The sequence below is a fragment of the Myodes glareolus genome, chromosome 21 (genome assembly GCF_982192425.1).
Source record: "Myodes glareolus chromosome 21, mMyoGla1.1, whole genome shotgun sequence".
NCBI classification, from domain to species: Eukaryota; Metazoa; Chordata; class Mammalia; order Rodentia; family Cricetidae; genus Myodes; species Myodes glareolus.
The window spans coordinates 52,347,223-52,363,311 of NC_142046.1; the positions used below are offsets into that span (position 1 = coordinate 52,347,223).

Genomic DNA, 16,089 nt, shown 5'->3' on the forward strand with positions numbered 1-16,089 from the left:
GGCTAGCAAGTCTGCAGCCATCACCACGGCCCTGTGTCTGTAAAGATTCGCATGTCTCTTGTCTCCCCCACACCTAGTCTCCACTGAAGTCTTAGATATGTTTGGGACTAATGCTTTTGTATACCATAACAGTACTCTCCCAACTGGAGGCAAAGGTTAAATGTTTGCCCTTTTTTTGTTGTTTTGTTTTCTTTTTAAGAGTAGAATCTCACTGTGAAGCCCTAGCTGGCCTAGAAATTACATAAACCAAGATGGCCTCAAACTTGAGATGGACCTCTTGCCTCTGCTTCCCAAGTCCTGGGGTGGCTGATGTATGCTACACACTCTGATTAAGTTCATTGTTTTACCTGCTCAGTTGTTCTAGTACTGTTTGTTGAGAAGTATTTCTCCCTTTTGAATTGCTGTGTGCCTTTCTGAAAATTGACTGACCATGAGTATGACAGCTTATTAAATACTGTAATGGTCTCCATGTCTGTCCTAATGCTAGTACCATATCATCTTGATTAGATTGTTATAGCTTTCTATTATTTCTAATGGTAATGTAAAGTTTAGTCTATGATATTAAAGTTGAATTTGTGAAGCATGTCTTTTGCCTGGGTGCTGCAGAAAGTAAACAAGTTTATTGATGAGTTTGCTAAATGAGCACTGGCTATGGCCAGATTAACAGGAATACTCTGAGGAGGGCAGAGATGGAAAGACTGAGTCTGAGCTGAGTACCCAGTCAACACAGATGGGAGCTTATCCTTAGCACAGTCACACTAATGTGCAGCCTACTGCATAGAAAGTTTCTTCTCACCTAGGCATCACTATAAACTCAAAGGTTCATAATTCTACAACAAAAATAGAAATTCAATTTTGTTATGTGTGTGAAATAGTCTACATACTGCCATCAGCTTTTACCTTCCCCTGAATGAGCATGCCAGCATGAAGGAGTGCTGCAGTGGTCCCTGTGTGATCCAGATGAGTGGCTCTTCTGGTTGTGTCATGTGGTAGCTGCCAATGTTGATGAATCTTTCACACCTTTGTGCTTTTGCTGTCAGTTGTCCATATTCTTACCTTGTCTGGAGCTAGAGTTCTTCTACAGAGGGACAGGTCTCCCGCAGCCCAGTTCAACCATCTGTGGCCTGTTTATCAACTGGAGTGGTGCACTGGTCTCCTTGGCGCTTCTGTACTACCCACCTTTGTGGGGTCTCTTTCTTTTCCTTGAGGTGTAGAGTCTCTAATGGCACCACAAGGTGGCTCACAATTGTCTATAACTCTGGCTCCAGGGATCTTGTGCTGTCTTCTGGCCTCTTTGGTCACAGGTGCACATGGTACACAGACAAGCATGGAGACATAAACATATACATACTCTTATTTACCATTTGTGTGTATGTGGGCATGAACATGTGTTGAGGTCAGAGGATAACTTTGTGGAGTTGGTTGTTTCCACCTTTGAATGGATTCTGGAAATTGAACTTAGATTGCCAGCCTTGTGCAGAAAGTGCCTTTACCATCTCCTCAGCCTGGCATTCACTCTTTTAACTTTTCAACTCATGAGGAATTGGAGACACAGAAGGGGGATAACTTCCCATGGTCCTACATCTGTGAATGACACAACTCTGTTGAGTATTATTTCTACCCATCTTGCTGCAATGTTGACTGGACTGCTACTTAATCTAATGTAGGTGTACCATAGGAAAACATAAAAGCTATGTGATATTCAGAAATGATGGAGGAAGGATCAAAATCATGTCCTTACTTAAATGTGTTCTTCAAGAGTTGTTACTGGAGGGTCATAAAAGTTGTTGGATTAAAGATGTCACTGCATTTGGAGAATTTGGAGGGGAGAATAAAAAGGAGGCTTGGTCAAACACATTATATGCTGTGAAATTCTCAAGCAATAAATAAAAGTCTTTTAAAAGAAAGTGAGAGTTGACTTTAGAATTTTTAACTACCAAAATGAATACATTTAAATTTGTCCACACTGAGTATTTCATTTCTGTTACTACTTTGCAGTTAAAATGAATATGCATGTGGTAGCATTCTAGTCAAACAACCGATAGCAAAGTCAGCAGCTCTCATTTCATAAGCATAGATGTCTTCCATAAAAACATAAATCAGGAATGATCTTTAGGTATATAATTTTCTTTTCAGAAAATTACCTCGTCACTGAGATCACAGATGATGGTGGAATTGTGTTGGGTAAAGGCGGTGTTATTTTGTTTTTTTTTTAGCGGAAGATCCATCCAAAAGCTATGTGAAACTAAGAGACTTTGTGCTTGTAAAGCTTTGTCAAGATTTGCCCTGTTTCTCCCGGGAAAGATTAATGCAAGGATTCCATGAAGATATGGCCATACAAGCACAACAGAAGTTCAAAATAAATAAGGTATTTTTAAATTTTTATTTTGTAGAAGGAAAACATCTATTTTTTTAAAGTACTTAACTATTATAAGGACATTAAGATGTGTGGGAAGCAACAGTGGTTACATTGTAGGTTTTAAAGTCATACTACCAGGTTCAAGCCTATATCTAGAACTTGACTCTGTCATCTAGAGCAGTTTAGTTTATGGTTTTGTACTTCAGTTTCCTTATTGACAGAATGAATACATATTACACTATACTAGCTATTCATTTTCCTTTTTGGTAGAATAAGAAGAGAATACATTTTATATTGTACTAAGTATAATAAATAGATCAAAGATGAATAAAAAGATAAACTGTGCTGGCAGAATATCTTATTGGGGTAAAGGAGTTTGCTGCCAATCCTAATGACCTGACTTCAGCCCCCAAGCCCCACATGGTGGAAGGAGAAAGCCAGCTCCAGAGAGTTGTTCTGACCTCTGACATGCTCCTTGGTACAAGTGTTGTGGAACCACCACCCCTGTATAAAAATGCAGTAAAGTCTTTTTAAAATTAAGCTTTTTGGTATTATATGTGTATGGATGTTTTTGACTGCATGTATGCCTGTACTATGTGCCTGGTACTGAGGAGATTGGAAGGTATCTGATCCCCTGGAACTAACAGTTGTGAGCCGCCATGTAGGAACCCAGTACTCTTAACTTATAAGCTGTCTCTTTAGCCCTAAAACACTTAAGCCATGAAGTGGCTCTACCCCTGGAGATATATGAGTAGAAAGGTACTAAGATAATGTGTAATTTTCAGTTTCTATACTTTAATTTTTATTTGTTTTTGTTTGGGTCTGGGGCATGCATATACATTCCCCTGTGCAAGTGTGAAGGCCAGAGGACAACTCCCTAGGGTTGGTTTATTCCTTCTACAGCACGGGCTCCAGGGATTAAACTCAGGTAATCAGGCTTGACTACACATATCTTTACCCACTGAGCCATCATTTTTATGTGCTTTGTATATTTGTTTAAATTTTAAAGTAGTAAATATAGGAGTAGGAAAAGCATGGGATGTCAAAGAAGTTCTAGATGCTAGTACATATTCATGAAGGAGAGTCAAGCACTTCATGAGAAGGGCAGTGCTTTTTTACATTTAGATGAATTTTAGTGTGAAAATTCACATTGTAACTAATAAAGTTAATAAAATTTCCTTTTGGGGTAGTGCTTCAAGACAGGGTTTCTATGTGTAGTCCTGGCTGTCCTGAATTTGCTTTGTAGACCAGGCTGAATTTCACAGAGATTCGCTTGCCTCTGCCTTCCAAGTGCTGGGATTAAAGACCACCACTGTCCATTGAAATTTTCTTCTTGAAGCATTCAACTCTTGAACTTCTTTCCCTAATCTGTCTTGACAGGATAACCTTTAGTAAAATCTCTGAAGAGTGGGTAGGGATTGGATTATGAAATTTGTGAGCTTCAGAGTGTTCCTGATAAAAACAAGCCAGTTGATACCATTGGCCACCTTGGCTTTGAAAGTTTCATGGTTCCTGGCTTTCCGTGCACCATTTTCACCCTAATTGCAACACTTCCACTAGTTTGTATTCTTTCAGATGCTTCTTAAATGTAACTCTTCTTCAGACTTCTTTAAACTTATTTTTTTTTCTCATTCCGCTTGGGAGATTTTATCTAAACTGTCAAATCTAGATTTTTCTCCTTGAGCTTCAGAACTATAGCCAAAAACCCGCTGATTAGTTTTTACAATACAATGTGAACTAAAACTCCCCATCTTCTGCCCTTTAATAGCTTTCTATTTAAAATAAAGACTATATATTTAGAAATAATTTATATCTATTTACTATATCAAACCTATATTTATTGAGTAATTAATAACTCAGCTTCTAAAGTGTATAACAAATGATGGTTTAACAAAAAGGGGGGGACTGCTAAGTAGGGCACGCTGAGCTCATTGTGTCTGATCTGCACCTTGATAGTTTCAGCTTCCTTCCAACTTTGTGCATGTTCTTGGCTTTGCTGAGTTTCTTAAAATTTCTCACGAATGCCAAATCTTACTACTCCTTTATCAGGAACATGTCTTTTGTTTGCCTGGCCAGATAGTCCTTGGTTTTTCACACTGAACTCATAAACTCTTCTAGGAAGTTGAAATAGTCCTCCCACAGACTTCCTACAGCCTACTTCCCCACCAAAATAAATTCACAATTGAAGTAACAAACAGAAAAGGTACTGCTCCATTGGCTTCAGTATACGAAAGCTTGCTGATCTCCCCTCGCCCCATTTTCCACTGCTATCTGGGGATTGAACCCAAATGCTAGGTATGTGTGTTACCACTTAGCTTTGTCCTCAGCCCTTTAGTCTGTCTTTTTAACTGTTCCTGGGCACAGTCAGACCTCTTACATATATGCTGAACTGTTGAAATCCTTAACTTTTAGACCTGAGTTAGACGGTCACCTGTCTGTCTATTCTCTGCTCTGTAAAAATCCAATCATTTCTTAGTTTCCCCACTTATTTCTTATACATCTCTAGAGGCCTTATCTCAGTATTCTTACGCTGTTTTCATATTTTCATTGTGTTCATTGATTTTTTTTAAGAGAAAGAGGAGATTGCCTAATTTAATAACTTAGCTTTTAAAAAATATTTTCTTTTTCTGTGTCTTATCACATGTATCTCTCATGTGTGCTGGAGCCTGTAGAGGATGTAAGAAGCCATCAGATTTCCTGGAACTAGAGTTATAGGTGGTTTTTAGCCTTCATGTAGGTGCTGAGAATTGATCCCAAGTCTTTTGGGGGGCGGGGGCAGACTGATTCAAGACAGGGTTTCTCAGTAGCTAAGGAGCCAGTCCTGGAACTAGCTCTGTAGACCAGGCTAGCCTTGAGCTCAAAGAGATCCACCTGCCTCTGCCTCCCAAGTGCAGGAATTAAAGGTTTGTGCCACCACTGCCCAATGATCCCAGGTCTTCTATTTTCCCGTTCTCGTAGTTTAGCTTTTTCCCCCACTTCTTCTCCCCTCCGTCTCTGCCTCCACCCCTCTCTTCTTTCTTCTAGGACCTAGAAGAAAGGTCCTATGCTGGGCTAGTGTTCCACCACTAAGGTACAGCCCTTAGTAGTTTAACTGATCTCTCTACCCTTATTTTTGCATCACTTGTATTCAGCTTAAAAATTACTTAAGCGGGGTGGTGGTGCACACCTTTAATCCCAGCACTAGGGAGGCAGAGGTAGGCAGATCTCCGTGAGTACGAGGCCAACCTGGTCTACAAAGCTAGTTTCAGGATAGCTAAGACTGTTACACAGAGAAATCCTGTCTTGAAAAAAGAAGAAGAAAAAAAAAGAAGTGAAAGTTATTTACTTTAAATAGAAATTTGGGTACATTACTTTTCTTCCCAATAAAACTTGATAGTGACTAGGTTGGAGTCAGTTTTTTTAACCCTGTGTGTCAGTTCTCTTCCCTGGTGTCTTCCTGTTGCTTTTTTCCCCAGCAATAACAAGCTGCTCTGTTCTACGTGTATATGCATGTACATAAATTTACATACAGTGCGCTCCCATTCTAGGACAATGCTTTCTTTTTCAGATTCAGCGTAGAGGCTGTGGATATTAGCTCATTGATAGAGCACTTGTCAAGTGTTTGTGAGTCTTTGGGTCAGATGCCCAGACACATACGCACTCACAGGAACGAGGGAGAAAGACTGAGCAAGAACACTCGGGTTTTATTTTTCATTTTCACAAGAATCCTCAGTCATTTCCCACACTCCCAGGCTGTGCTACCATCATGTCCTATAACACTTCAGTCATTTGTTACTTGCAAAACTACTAATCTCTTGAGAGCAAAGACTATCTTTTATTTTTCCTCTACCAGTCATTATAATTCTTTGTCCATTGCAGATGTTAACTATGTTCTGTGCTCTTTTAGAAAAAATGTCACATTAATATGAAAATGTTACGTTTTTTTTGTTTCATTTGTTTAGCAACATGCTAGACGAGTTTATGAAATTCTTCGGCTGCTGGTAACTGACATGAGTGATGCTGAGCAGTACAGAAACTACAGATTGGACATTAAAAGGAGACTGATTAGCCCTTATAAGGTAGGAATTTCGAGTCTCTTAAGCATCGGAGAAAGAGATTTTTAAGATTTTTTATTTAATGTGTATGTATGAGTGGCAGCATATGTGTGTGTGCACTGCATGTATGCCTGGTGCCAGCAAAGACAATAGTAAGGCATCCCCAGAACTGGAGTGACGGGCAGTTGTGAGCTGTCATGTGGCTGCTGAGAACTGAATCTGGGTCCTTTGGAAGAGCAACACGTGCCCTTAACCACTGAGCCATCTCTCCAGCTCTTCAACCGTTATATTCTTCTCCTTGTTTAAGGAGACCTGGACTGTGACAGATATGGGAAAGTCCAAATCATTCTGCTGTATTGAAGAAGAAAATATTCTTCCATTAGTTATGGACTTGATCTAAAAATGTTTTATACCACTTAAAAACTGACGTTAGGGGGTTGTTTTACACACATACACCCTTTAAAAACCTGAATGCCCAGACTCATCCCATTATTTTACTTGTTTTTTTCACATTTCTTGTTCAATTTGTAAGATAATTTGCATGAAAATCTCTTTAGAAGTTGTTTTTTTGCACATTCTTTAAAACCTTGATGTGTTCAGGATAGGAAATGGCTCTGTCCATAAATCCTTATAAGCATGAGAACCAGAACCCACTAAAAATGCTAGTGTGGTGTTCTCTGCTTATTAATAAGATTTTGGGGGAACTGGAGACAAGAGGATCCCTGGGGCTTTCTGGTTGGCCATTCTAGTGTAACTGGTGAGCTCTAGGACAGCGAGAAACTTTTATCTCAAAAGGAAGTAGATAGCATTTCTGAGGAGTATCCCATGTTTTCTTGGTCATACTCACATACAAATGCGCACATAGAACATGCTATAATAGAACAAAACAAGATTTGTAAGCTGGGTGTAGTGGCACATACCTGTGATATCAGCACTTAAGAAGTGGAAGCAGGATGGGCCAAGAGTTCAGAGTCTGATTCAGGTGTAGCTCAGTTGATAAACTGCATCTCTAGCATGCAGCCCTAGGTTTGATTACTAGCATCACATAAATTATGAGCAGTGGTACACACTTGTAATCTAAGCACTCAGAGACAGGACCAGAAATTCGAGCTAATCCTCAGCTACATAGTAAATTTGAGGTTAGCCTGGGCTGAGATCATATTTTAAACCTTAATTCGCGACACATTTATATACACATACAGAGTAGAATATGTCTGGTTTCTGTTTGCTTATTCTTTTGGATTTTGGTTTTGTTTTCAAGGCAGTGTTTCTCTGTGTGGTTCTGGCACTCAGAGGTTCGCCTGCTTCTGCCTCCCAAGCGCAGGAAGTAACAGTGTGCGCCACCACTGCCTATTAGAATATGTAATTTAAGGAATATTAAAAATGCTGTTTACAATAATTTTAGTACATTTAAAAGTATTAAAATGCAGTTTAAAGCATCAAATTGTATTTTTTTATGTGTGGTGTGAGATTAAAGGCTTATCTCTGAGAGAGCATGGTGATTCATGCCTTTGATCCCAGCTGTTAGGAAGTAAAGGCAGGTAGTAGTTCTAAGTTCAGCCAAACAGAATCTATCTCAGGTAGGTAGGTGGGTACATGCATACTGATCTCTAGTGATTTATTGTATTGTCTTATATTCATACAGATTTGTTTAAAAGTAATGAGCATGGCATATTTGCCTGGTATTCCACAGTTACAAATAGGTTCACTTTAAGAGACATTTATCAGCTGTAGAATGGGCTTAATGTGGTTTGAGTTGTTTTTATTGCCTTTTGAAATACTAAACAGACTTAGAATCAGAATTCCAACAAAATCCTAACTTCTTGGCTCACTGTCTCTGAACTTGGCCAAGTTGTTTAGATCCTTCATCACTTTCCCTCCATCTAATATTTTTCTCAGAGTTGTTGGGGTTATAAAATTATATATAACTTGTGGTATGTATGAAGTCAGTTTTGTTTGTTTTTTAAAGCCCAGGCTGGCTTTGAACTAACTGTGTAACAGCATGACCTCAGCCTTGTGATCCTCCTGTCTCAACATCACGGGTGCTGGAATTTAGGAGTTTACCCCACCAAGGACTTCATTCATGTTAGATGAGCACCAACTCTTTAGCGCCTGCTGTAGTGAAACAACTGATTTGATAATTCAGAACACCTTGTCCAAAACATGAGACGCTCATGTTCTGGGAGTAAGTAGGCATACCAGCAGTACTTCTCATTCTTTCCCCATTATCTAGTGCTTCCTTTGCATCTGCCTTCTCCCTCCACTTCTGACGGAGGGATCTCTGTCTTGTTTGACCTTGCACCATCTCGTATAGGGATATTTATGTTTTAATAAATAAAGCTTGCCTGAAGATCAGAGGATAAAACTAAGCCACTAGAGGCCAGGTAGTGGTATCACACACCTTTGCTCCCAGGGTTTGAGAGACAGAGGCAGATGGATCTCTGTGAGTTCAAGGCCACCCTGGGCTACACAAAATCAATGGAGAAACAGATCCAGGTGGTGTTTGCTCGTATCTTTAATCCCAGTACTAGGGAGTCACATGCTTTTAATCCCTGTACTAAAGGGGAATATAAAATAGGAGAAGACAGTCTCAGGGCTCAGTCTGCAGTTTCCTAGCCTTGGTAGAGGTAAGACTTCTCTAGTGGCTTGGCTGTTAAGTTTTTCTGATCTTCAGCTTGAACCCCAATATCTGTCTCTGGGTTTTTATTAATCATGCTACATTTGGTGCCCAACAGGGGCTTGAACCCATGACCCTGAGATTAAGAGTCTCATGCTCTACCTACTGCAGTAGCTACTAACTTAGTCCTGGTGTTGCCATCCTGAACAGCACTGCCAGGGTTAGCCTGACACTGGTGTCTTACATAAAATTGTTACCAGCTACTTCTTGCAAACTCCTCAGCATAGTGATTTCAATTTTTACAAAATGAGGAAGACTTAATACAATGTCTGTCATGAGCTAGTAGACGCAGTAGCAAATACAGTTAATATGTTGTATAAGTAGAAGAGTATAAATATATTTAGTTAGAGGACCTAGAAATGAGCACAGTGGCAGGAAACTGTCATTTTGGAACTGAAAACTAATATAATTAGCGTTGAAGCTGCAGCTTAGCAATAGAACACTTGCCTAGTGTGTGTAAAACTGGGTTTGATCCCCAGCATCACAAAGCAACAACAAAACTCTTAAAATTAGTGGTTTTACAAATGTGTATATATAACATGAAAATACAAGTAAGACCCTCTAAGACGGAGGAGACTAACTAGAAGGTGGAGTGAGTGCCTCACATGCAGTGTATACATGTACCTGGGCGGGGGGAGTTGTGCCTAAGAGCACTGGCTGTTTTTCTAGATGACCCTACTTGGATTCCCAGCACCCACATGGCAGCTTATAACTATGGAGTCTAAAACTCTAGCTCCAGGGGATCTGACACCTTTTCTGGTCTCCCTGGGTACCACACTAGTTAACAAAATTAAATAACAAAAAACTGTATATGTGTGTGATTTTTGTTTTTTAATTTAAAAAAGGATTATTGGCAGGTATGTGGCATGTATCTATAACTGCCTAATTTAATAACTTAGCTGGCACTTGGGCTGTTGATGCAAGAGGATTGCAGGTTCCAGGCTAACCTTGGCTTTATAGCAAGATCTATTCTTTAATGGGGTAGAATTCCATCCATTATATTAATGGTTCCTGGAATAAATTCTACTTGATCGTGATATATTACTTTAAACTTTCATTATTGAATATTCAGAAATAAAAAGTAGTCATTTTGCAGTAAAGTAAGAATAGCTGTACATCATGTCCGTTATCTTCAATTAATGTATTTTATTTAAGAAATGTTTGCGTGTCTCCATTGAGTAAGACACTCTAATGCTGAGTTAATGCTCACCCTGGCAACTTGTTATTGTTTATAGTTTTTGTTTCTAATGACTTTTTTGAAATAGGGTCTCATGTAGCTCAGGATAGCATTCAGTACCTGACTACATCTTAGTGCTGGGATTGTAAGTGTGCACCATCAGTCCTAGGTCAGAGCTGGTTACTAGCCACATGTATGTGTTTGCCACCATTTGACACGAGTACTAGGTCTTGCTAACTCTTTGGAAGGTTTGCAATTCCTGTGTTTCCTTAATGAAGAACCTGCATAGGACAAAACTAAGTACATTGCCATTATTTTTTTTTAATTTATTTATTTTATGTGTGTGTGCCTGGGTTTATGCAGAAGCCTGCAGAGTTTCAGAAAAGTGTATGGATCTCCTGGAACCGGAGTTATAGGTGGTTGTGAGCTGCCATGTGGGTACTGGAAATTGAACCCAGGCCCTCTCTGAGCGGTCAGTACTTTTAACTGCTGAGCTATCTCTAGCCCAGCTACTATTATTTTTAATATGTAAGGCTTAAAATTGTAGCTATATAAGCAAATGCTTTCTTTGTCTAAAAAAAAGTAATTGTTTTTCTTAGAAAAAGCAGAGAGATCTTGCCAAGATGAAGAAATGCCTGAGACCGGAAGAGCTGACCAACCAGATGAACCAGATAGAGATAAGCGTGCAGCACGAGCAGCTGGAGGAGCGCTTTCAGGAGCTGGTGGAGGACTACCGGCGTGTCATCGAGCGGCTCGCTCAAGAGTGAAGCCCCTGCTCCCCACAACACCTGCAGATTTCTGTGCATTGTGCTGTGAAACCTCTGATGACCATAAAGTTATCTATTGTTCTCCTTAGTGAAATATTCCGTTTGAGAGATTGTATATTTTAAAATACTGTCTAGAGTTTATGAACATATATTGCATTAATAAAAGATGGCTGGTGAAACACCAGTGCTCTCTTCTTTAATAGTATAGTAAATGATTGGTTGTGGTAATATACCATATACCTTAATATGAGTTATGATGTAGTGCTTTAAGGATTAAGATAAATATCTTCAGTCTTACTAAAACCTTACACTTCAGTTGTGTTTGGTGGTGGACACTTGGAATCCAGCATTTAAGGCAGAAGCAAGAGGATTTCCTTGAGTTCAAGGGCAGCCTAGGTTACTATGTGAGACCCTGTCTCAAACAAAACCTAAAAATAAGCTGGAGAGAAGGCTCAAAGATTAAGAGTGCTCACTGTGCAGCCATGACTGGAATTAGGACGCCAGCACCCAGGTAAGAAACTGGTTATCCAGCAGAGTCCTGTAACCCAGCTCTGGGAGAGTGGAAACAGGAGGGCTGCTGGAGTTTGCTGGCTTCCAGCCTAGCCAATAAAGCATAGTGCTGCGTCAAATAGTTTTAGCATTCCAGAAGGCACCTGGCACCTTCCTTTGGCCTCTGTGCACACACCCACAGATAAATATCTAAAGTAAAAAACACCATATATTTTTAAAGTTTTGTCTTTTCCCTGTCATTAAAACACTAGCCAGTTGTGGGATAATCTTTTTGTACACTGAAGACGTATGCTTTGATTTAGTAAAAAGTTGAATGGTCAGTAGCTAGACAGAGAATAGGTGGGCCTTTCACGGGGAGAGAGAGGAAGAGGAGGAATCTAGGCGAGTATTTCGCCACCAGACTGGGAACAAGTTGGACATGCTATGTGGCAGAATGTAGATTAATAGAAGCAGGCTAATCGGAGTTACAAAAGCTAGTTGGGAAAAAGCCTAAGCTAAGGCCAAGCATTCATACTAAATCTCCATGTCATTATTTGCAAGCTGGTAGTCCAAGAAAGTCCGATGAAAAAGCTTAGTGCAGTAGCCATATCAACCATACTGCATGTTAGAAAGACAGCAGGACAAAAATCTTCCAAACTAAGCTACATCTAAATTACCCGTCAAGTCTGAGAGTCCCCCAAAAAAGGTTCATAGAAATCTGAGACTAGAAAACTTATTTCGTGATGATGTTATTTGGAGATTTATTGGAGCGACATGAAGGTAAAGCAAAGAGCTGGAGTAGGATCTAGCACAGAGGAAGATTATTTACCTAGTGAAATTGTTTACTAATAATAATCTAGCTCTGGCTTCAACCCCCGGTGCCAAAAGTAGCTTTAAAACTGAAGTTTAAAGAATAAAAAGCAAAATTAATCTGATTCCAATAAAAAGAAACCTCTGCATGGCAAGTGGATAGCATGTCTGAGAATAAAACTGGTCCAAACTGGAATAGGAAATTAGAACTCGGCAGAAGAGTACCAGAAAGCCAAAGTGCAAATGCCATAAACTAGCTGCATGGTTTTGGGCTATAATTGAAAAGAAATGGTTCTAAGTGGTTGGGACGAGTCAGACTGGGGAAGCACAGGAAACCATTGCTTTTCATCGTAAGCCTTGGAAGATGATAGGTCCATTTAAAATATAAATACATACTATATCCATGTTCCTTTGATAGTAATAATACTTTTCCTTTCTTTGCTTTTGAGACAGGTCTCATTAGGTACCCCTGGCTGTCTTTGAACTTGTTATATAGATCAAACTTCCCGGAACTCACAGAATTCAGCCTGCCTCTGCTTGAGTGCTTATTAAAGGTGTATACCACCACACAGAAAATTTGGTTTAAGTATTATTATATTCTTCAGTAACTGATCTCTATATGATTGTCAAAGAAAATATTACAAGCCTCAGAAAAATTCTAAAGTTTATCTGAAGTAAATGAGCAGAGCCTTTATGTGAAGATGTACAACAGTTAATATTTCTTCAGACTTTACAAACAAAGCTGAATTCACCAAGAGATAGTGAAGAAACTTACTACTGCTGGATGTGATGGCACATGCCTTCCTTTATGTCTAGCATTCAGAGTCAGAGCAGAGAATGTCTGAGTCCACAGGCAGCTTGGTCTTCACAGTTAGTTCCAGGCAAGGCAGGAATACATAGTAAAAACAAAAACAAAAACAAAACAGTAACAGAAACAACACTAATAATGATGATTTTCTTTGATTCTCAAATGAATCAGTTTATCATGTACTTTTGATGTGGGATTCCCCTCTGTATGCTGTGAATGCCATTGGTTAATAAAGAAACTGTCTTGAGCCTGTGATAGGGTAGAATAGAGCTGAGTGCTGGGGGAAAAGAGGTGGAGTCAGGGAGAAACAATGGAGCTGCCAGACAGGCTGGTAGGTCACAAGCCTTGTGGTAAAATATAAAATACTGGAAATGGGTTAATACTAGATGTAAGAGCTAGGTAGCAATACACTTAAGTGATTGGCCAAGCAGTGATTTAAATAATATAGTTTCTGTGTAATTATTTTGGGAGTCTGGGTGGCCAGGAAAACAAGTGGTTTCCTACAACATACTTTGTTGGTAAACATTTTAATGGGAAAAAAAATTTTCTACTTAGGAGGTCGATCAGTGGGTAATGCTGCTTGGCACAAAGTAAGATGACCTGAACTCAATATCAGGGACACGATGAAAGGAGAGAACTGACCACACACACACACACATACACACATACACACACAAAATGTCGGAGAGACAGCTCAGTAGTTAAGAGCACTGGCTGCTCTTCTGGAGGACCCAAGTTCAATTCCAACAATCACAAGGTGCTCACAACTATCTGTAATGCTAATTCCAGGGATCTGATGCCTTCTTCTGGCCTCCTCAGGCACCAGGTACACACATGGTGCACAGACATGCAAGCAAAACACCCATACACCTAAAAATGGAAAAATAAGCCAAAATGTAATTGAAAAGTTAGAAGAAACACTGTTTCCATCCTTGACACTCTGGTACTATGAATAGAGGACACTGGCAGTGCAGCTAAATCTCTAAAAGTTAACAGTTTGATGGCTTTTCATGAACATGGTGAAATGGACATCAACCGGAATGAAACTAAATCTTGTCTGACAGATTACTGTATGACTACAGGAGCGCCTTATAGATACAGCTACACTATTTTTCAAAATTCAGTTCTGTTTATTGACACAGCATTTACTATAGCCAAGACACAGAACCAGCCTGGATGCCCCTTTTTAGATACACATGATGGAGTTTTAGTCAGCCATAAAAATGAAATTGGTTCATTTGCAAAAAAAAAAAAAAAAGGATAGAACTGAAGAGCATCATGTTAGGTGAAATAAGTTGAGTTCAGAACTGGATGCAGCGACACACAGCATAAACCCCAACACCCAGGAGGCAGAGACAGGTGGATCTCTGTGAGTTCAAGGCCGGCCTGGTCTACAGAGTGAGTTCCAGTACAATCAGGGCTACACAAAGAGAAACCCTGTCATGATGAACAAAAACCATAAAAACAAACATTGCATGTTTTCTCCCATATTTAGAATCTAGATTTTATACATACTTATATAAATCGATATATTTGCATGTGATAGGAACAGTCTTAAGGAACAAGAAAGGTTAACAAGTGGGAAAAAGACAAATACATATTCTCATATGTGGAACCTAGATTTAACAGTACACATATGACAGCCTAGTCTACAGAGCGAGTTCCAGGACAACCAAGGCTACACAGAGAAAACCAAACAAAAGAGTATTAATATTTTTAAAAGGAAAACACCTCCCAGTTATCGAACAATGTACACAGCTTGGAAAAGGGCTGCCTCTTCTCTCCATTTTCCTGGCCCTTGTGGTCTCTTTGGAATGAGGTGGGACGAGGGCTGCAGCAATCTCCAGTTCTTTTGTTTTTTAACACCGGGTTTCTTTATGTAGTTCTGGCTGTACAGGAACTAGCTCTGCAGACCAGGCTGGCCTTGAACTGAGAGACCTGCCTGCCTTTGCTGGGCTTCAAGCTGTGCGCCACCACCGTCCAACCTCACCCCATCTCCAGTTCTTCATCTGCATTCTGTTGTCCATCTTAATGAAAGGCCAGTTGGAAATACGCTCTGGTCACCTAGCCGGTCCTTTAAATGTGCAATTAACACTGGGGCAGGTGACCGTGCTGAAGTCTTCAGCTGCTCCGTTTGTCTGCGAGCCTCTGAATCGGCCTTTGTGAAGGCTGGGGTGCCCAGCGAGGCTTGTTTTCGGTCTGCTCCTGCGGCAGCTGCCACTTGTCTTTCTTTATTCTTTATCAAGCGAAAGCAAGTGTGAGTGCTTGTGCATCAGATGCGGAGAAGAAACTCCAGGCAGGGTACTTCCTCGGCTGGGAGCGTGCTTGCAGGGTCTGCCTTCTACTTTGCAGCCACAGTCTCCCGTCTTGAATAGAATTGGCCAAGGGAGGGAGCAGGTCTTAAAGCCGGGGATTGGGAGATGGGGGGTGGGGGGTTTTAAGGCACCACACCACTTAGATTTGCAGCTAATATGTATGTGTGGCTGGAGTGGGTGGGGGGAGGGGTGGTGGTGGGGTGGCTTAGTTTTCTATTATCAAATCCTTATTTTGAAATTTGCATGGTGCAGCTCCCAGGCCCTTTCCTTTTCTGAGACAGGGTCTGTTGTATAGCCCAGGCTGGCCTTGAACTGCTAATCCTCCTGCCTCAGTAGATCAAGTGCTGCTTACTGAAGTTTTTGATTAACCGATCAATGACTACAGTGTTTTGTGCTTTTAAGAAGGAAATATCGAAAACCACACACAGCCGGGGGTGGGGGGTGGGGGGTGGGGGGTGGACACACATTTTATCCCAGCACTGCTGAGCAGAGGCAGATGGATCTCTATGAGTTTGAGGCCAGCCTGATCTACCGAGCAGGTTACAGGACAGCCCAGGGTATACAAAGAAACCCTGTCTTGAAAAACAAAACAAAAAAAGGAAAAGAAGGAAAGAAAAAAGGAAAGAAAGAAGGAAGAAAAGCAAATCACACAC

The 16,089-nt window shown here is 40.3% G+C and overlaps 1 protein-coding gene and 1 long non-coding RNA gene across 6 annotated transcripts in view; one reads left to right on the top strand and one right to left on the bottom strand.

Moving 5' to 3' along the window:
- Nucleotides 1-11,195, top strand: part of Hat1 (histone acetyltransferase 1) — a 44,178-nt gene extending 32,983 nt beyond the window's left edge. For both annotated transcript variants that reach the window (XM_048425898.3, XM_087900051.1), the window contains exons 9-11: nt 2,217-2,368; nt 6,301-6,417; nt 10,847-11,195. In XM_048425898.3, the coding sequence (XP_048281855.1) occupies nt 2,217-2,368; nt 6,301-6,417; nt 10,847-11,014 (437 nt within the window). In that variant the 3' untranslated portion in view covers nt 11,015-11,195. The remainder of the gene's footprint in view (nt 1-2,216; nt 2,369-6,300; nt 6,418-10,846) is intronic.
- The window catches only part of LOC125394798 (uncharacterized), a 58,671-nt gene that overhangs the window by 27,738 nt on the left and 14,844 nt on the right, over nt 1-16,089 (bottom strand). For 2 of the 4 annotated variants that reach the window (XR_015735868.1, XR_015735867.1), the window contains exons 2-3: nt 13,089-13,176; nt 1,057-1,292 (exon numbers count right to left, since the gene is read on the bottom strand). This is a non-coding gene — a long non-coding RNA (uncharacterized LOC125394798). The remainder of the gene's footprint in view (nt 1-1,056; nt 1,293-13,088; nt 13,177-16,089) is intronic. The other 2 variants (XR_007230331.3, XR_007230333.3) reach the window with 1 other exon arrangement.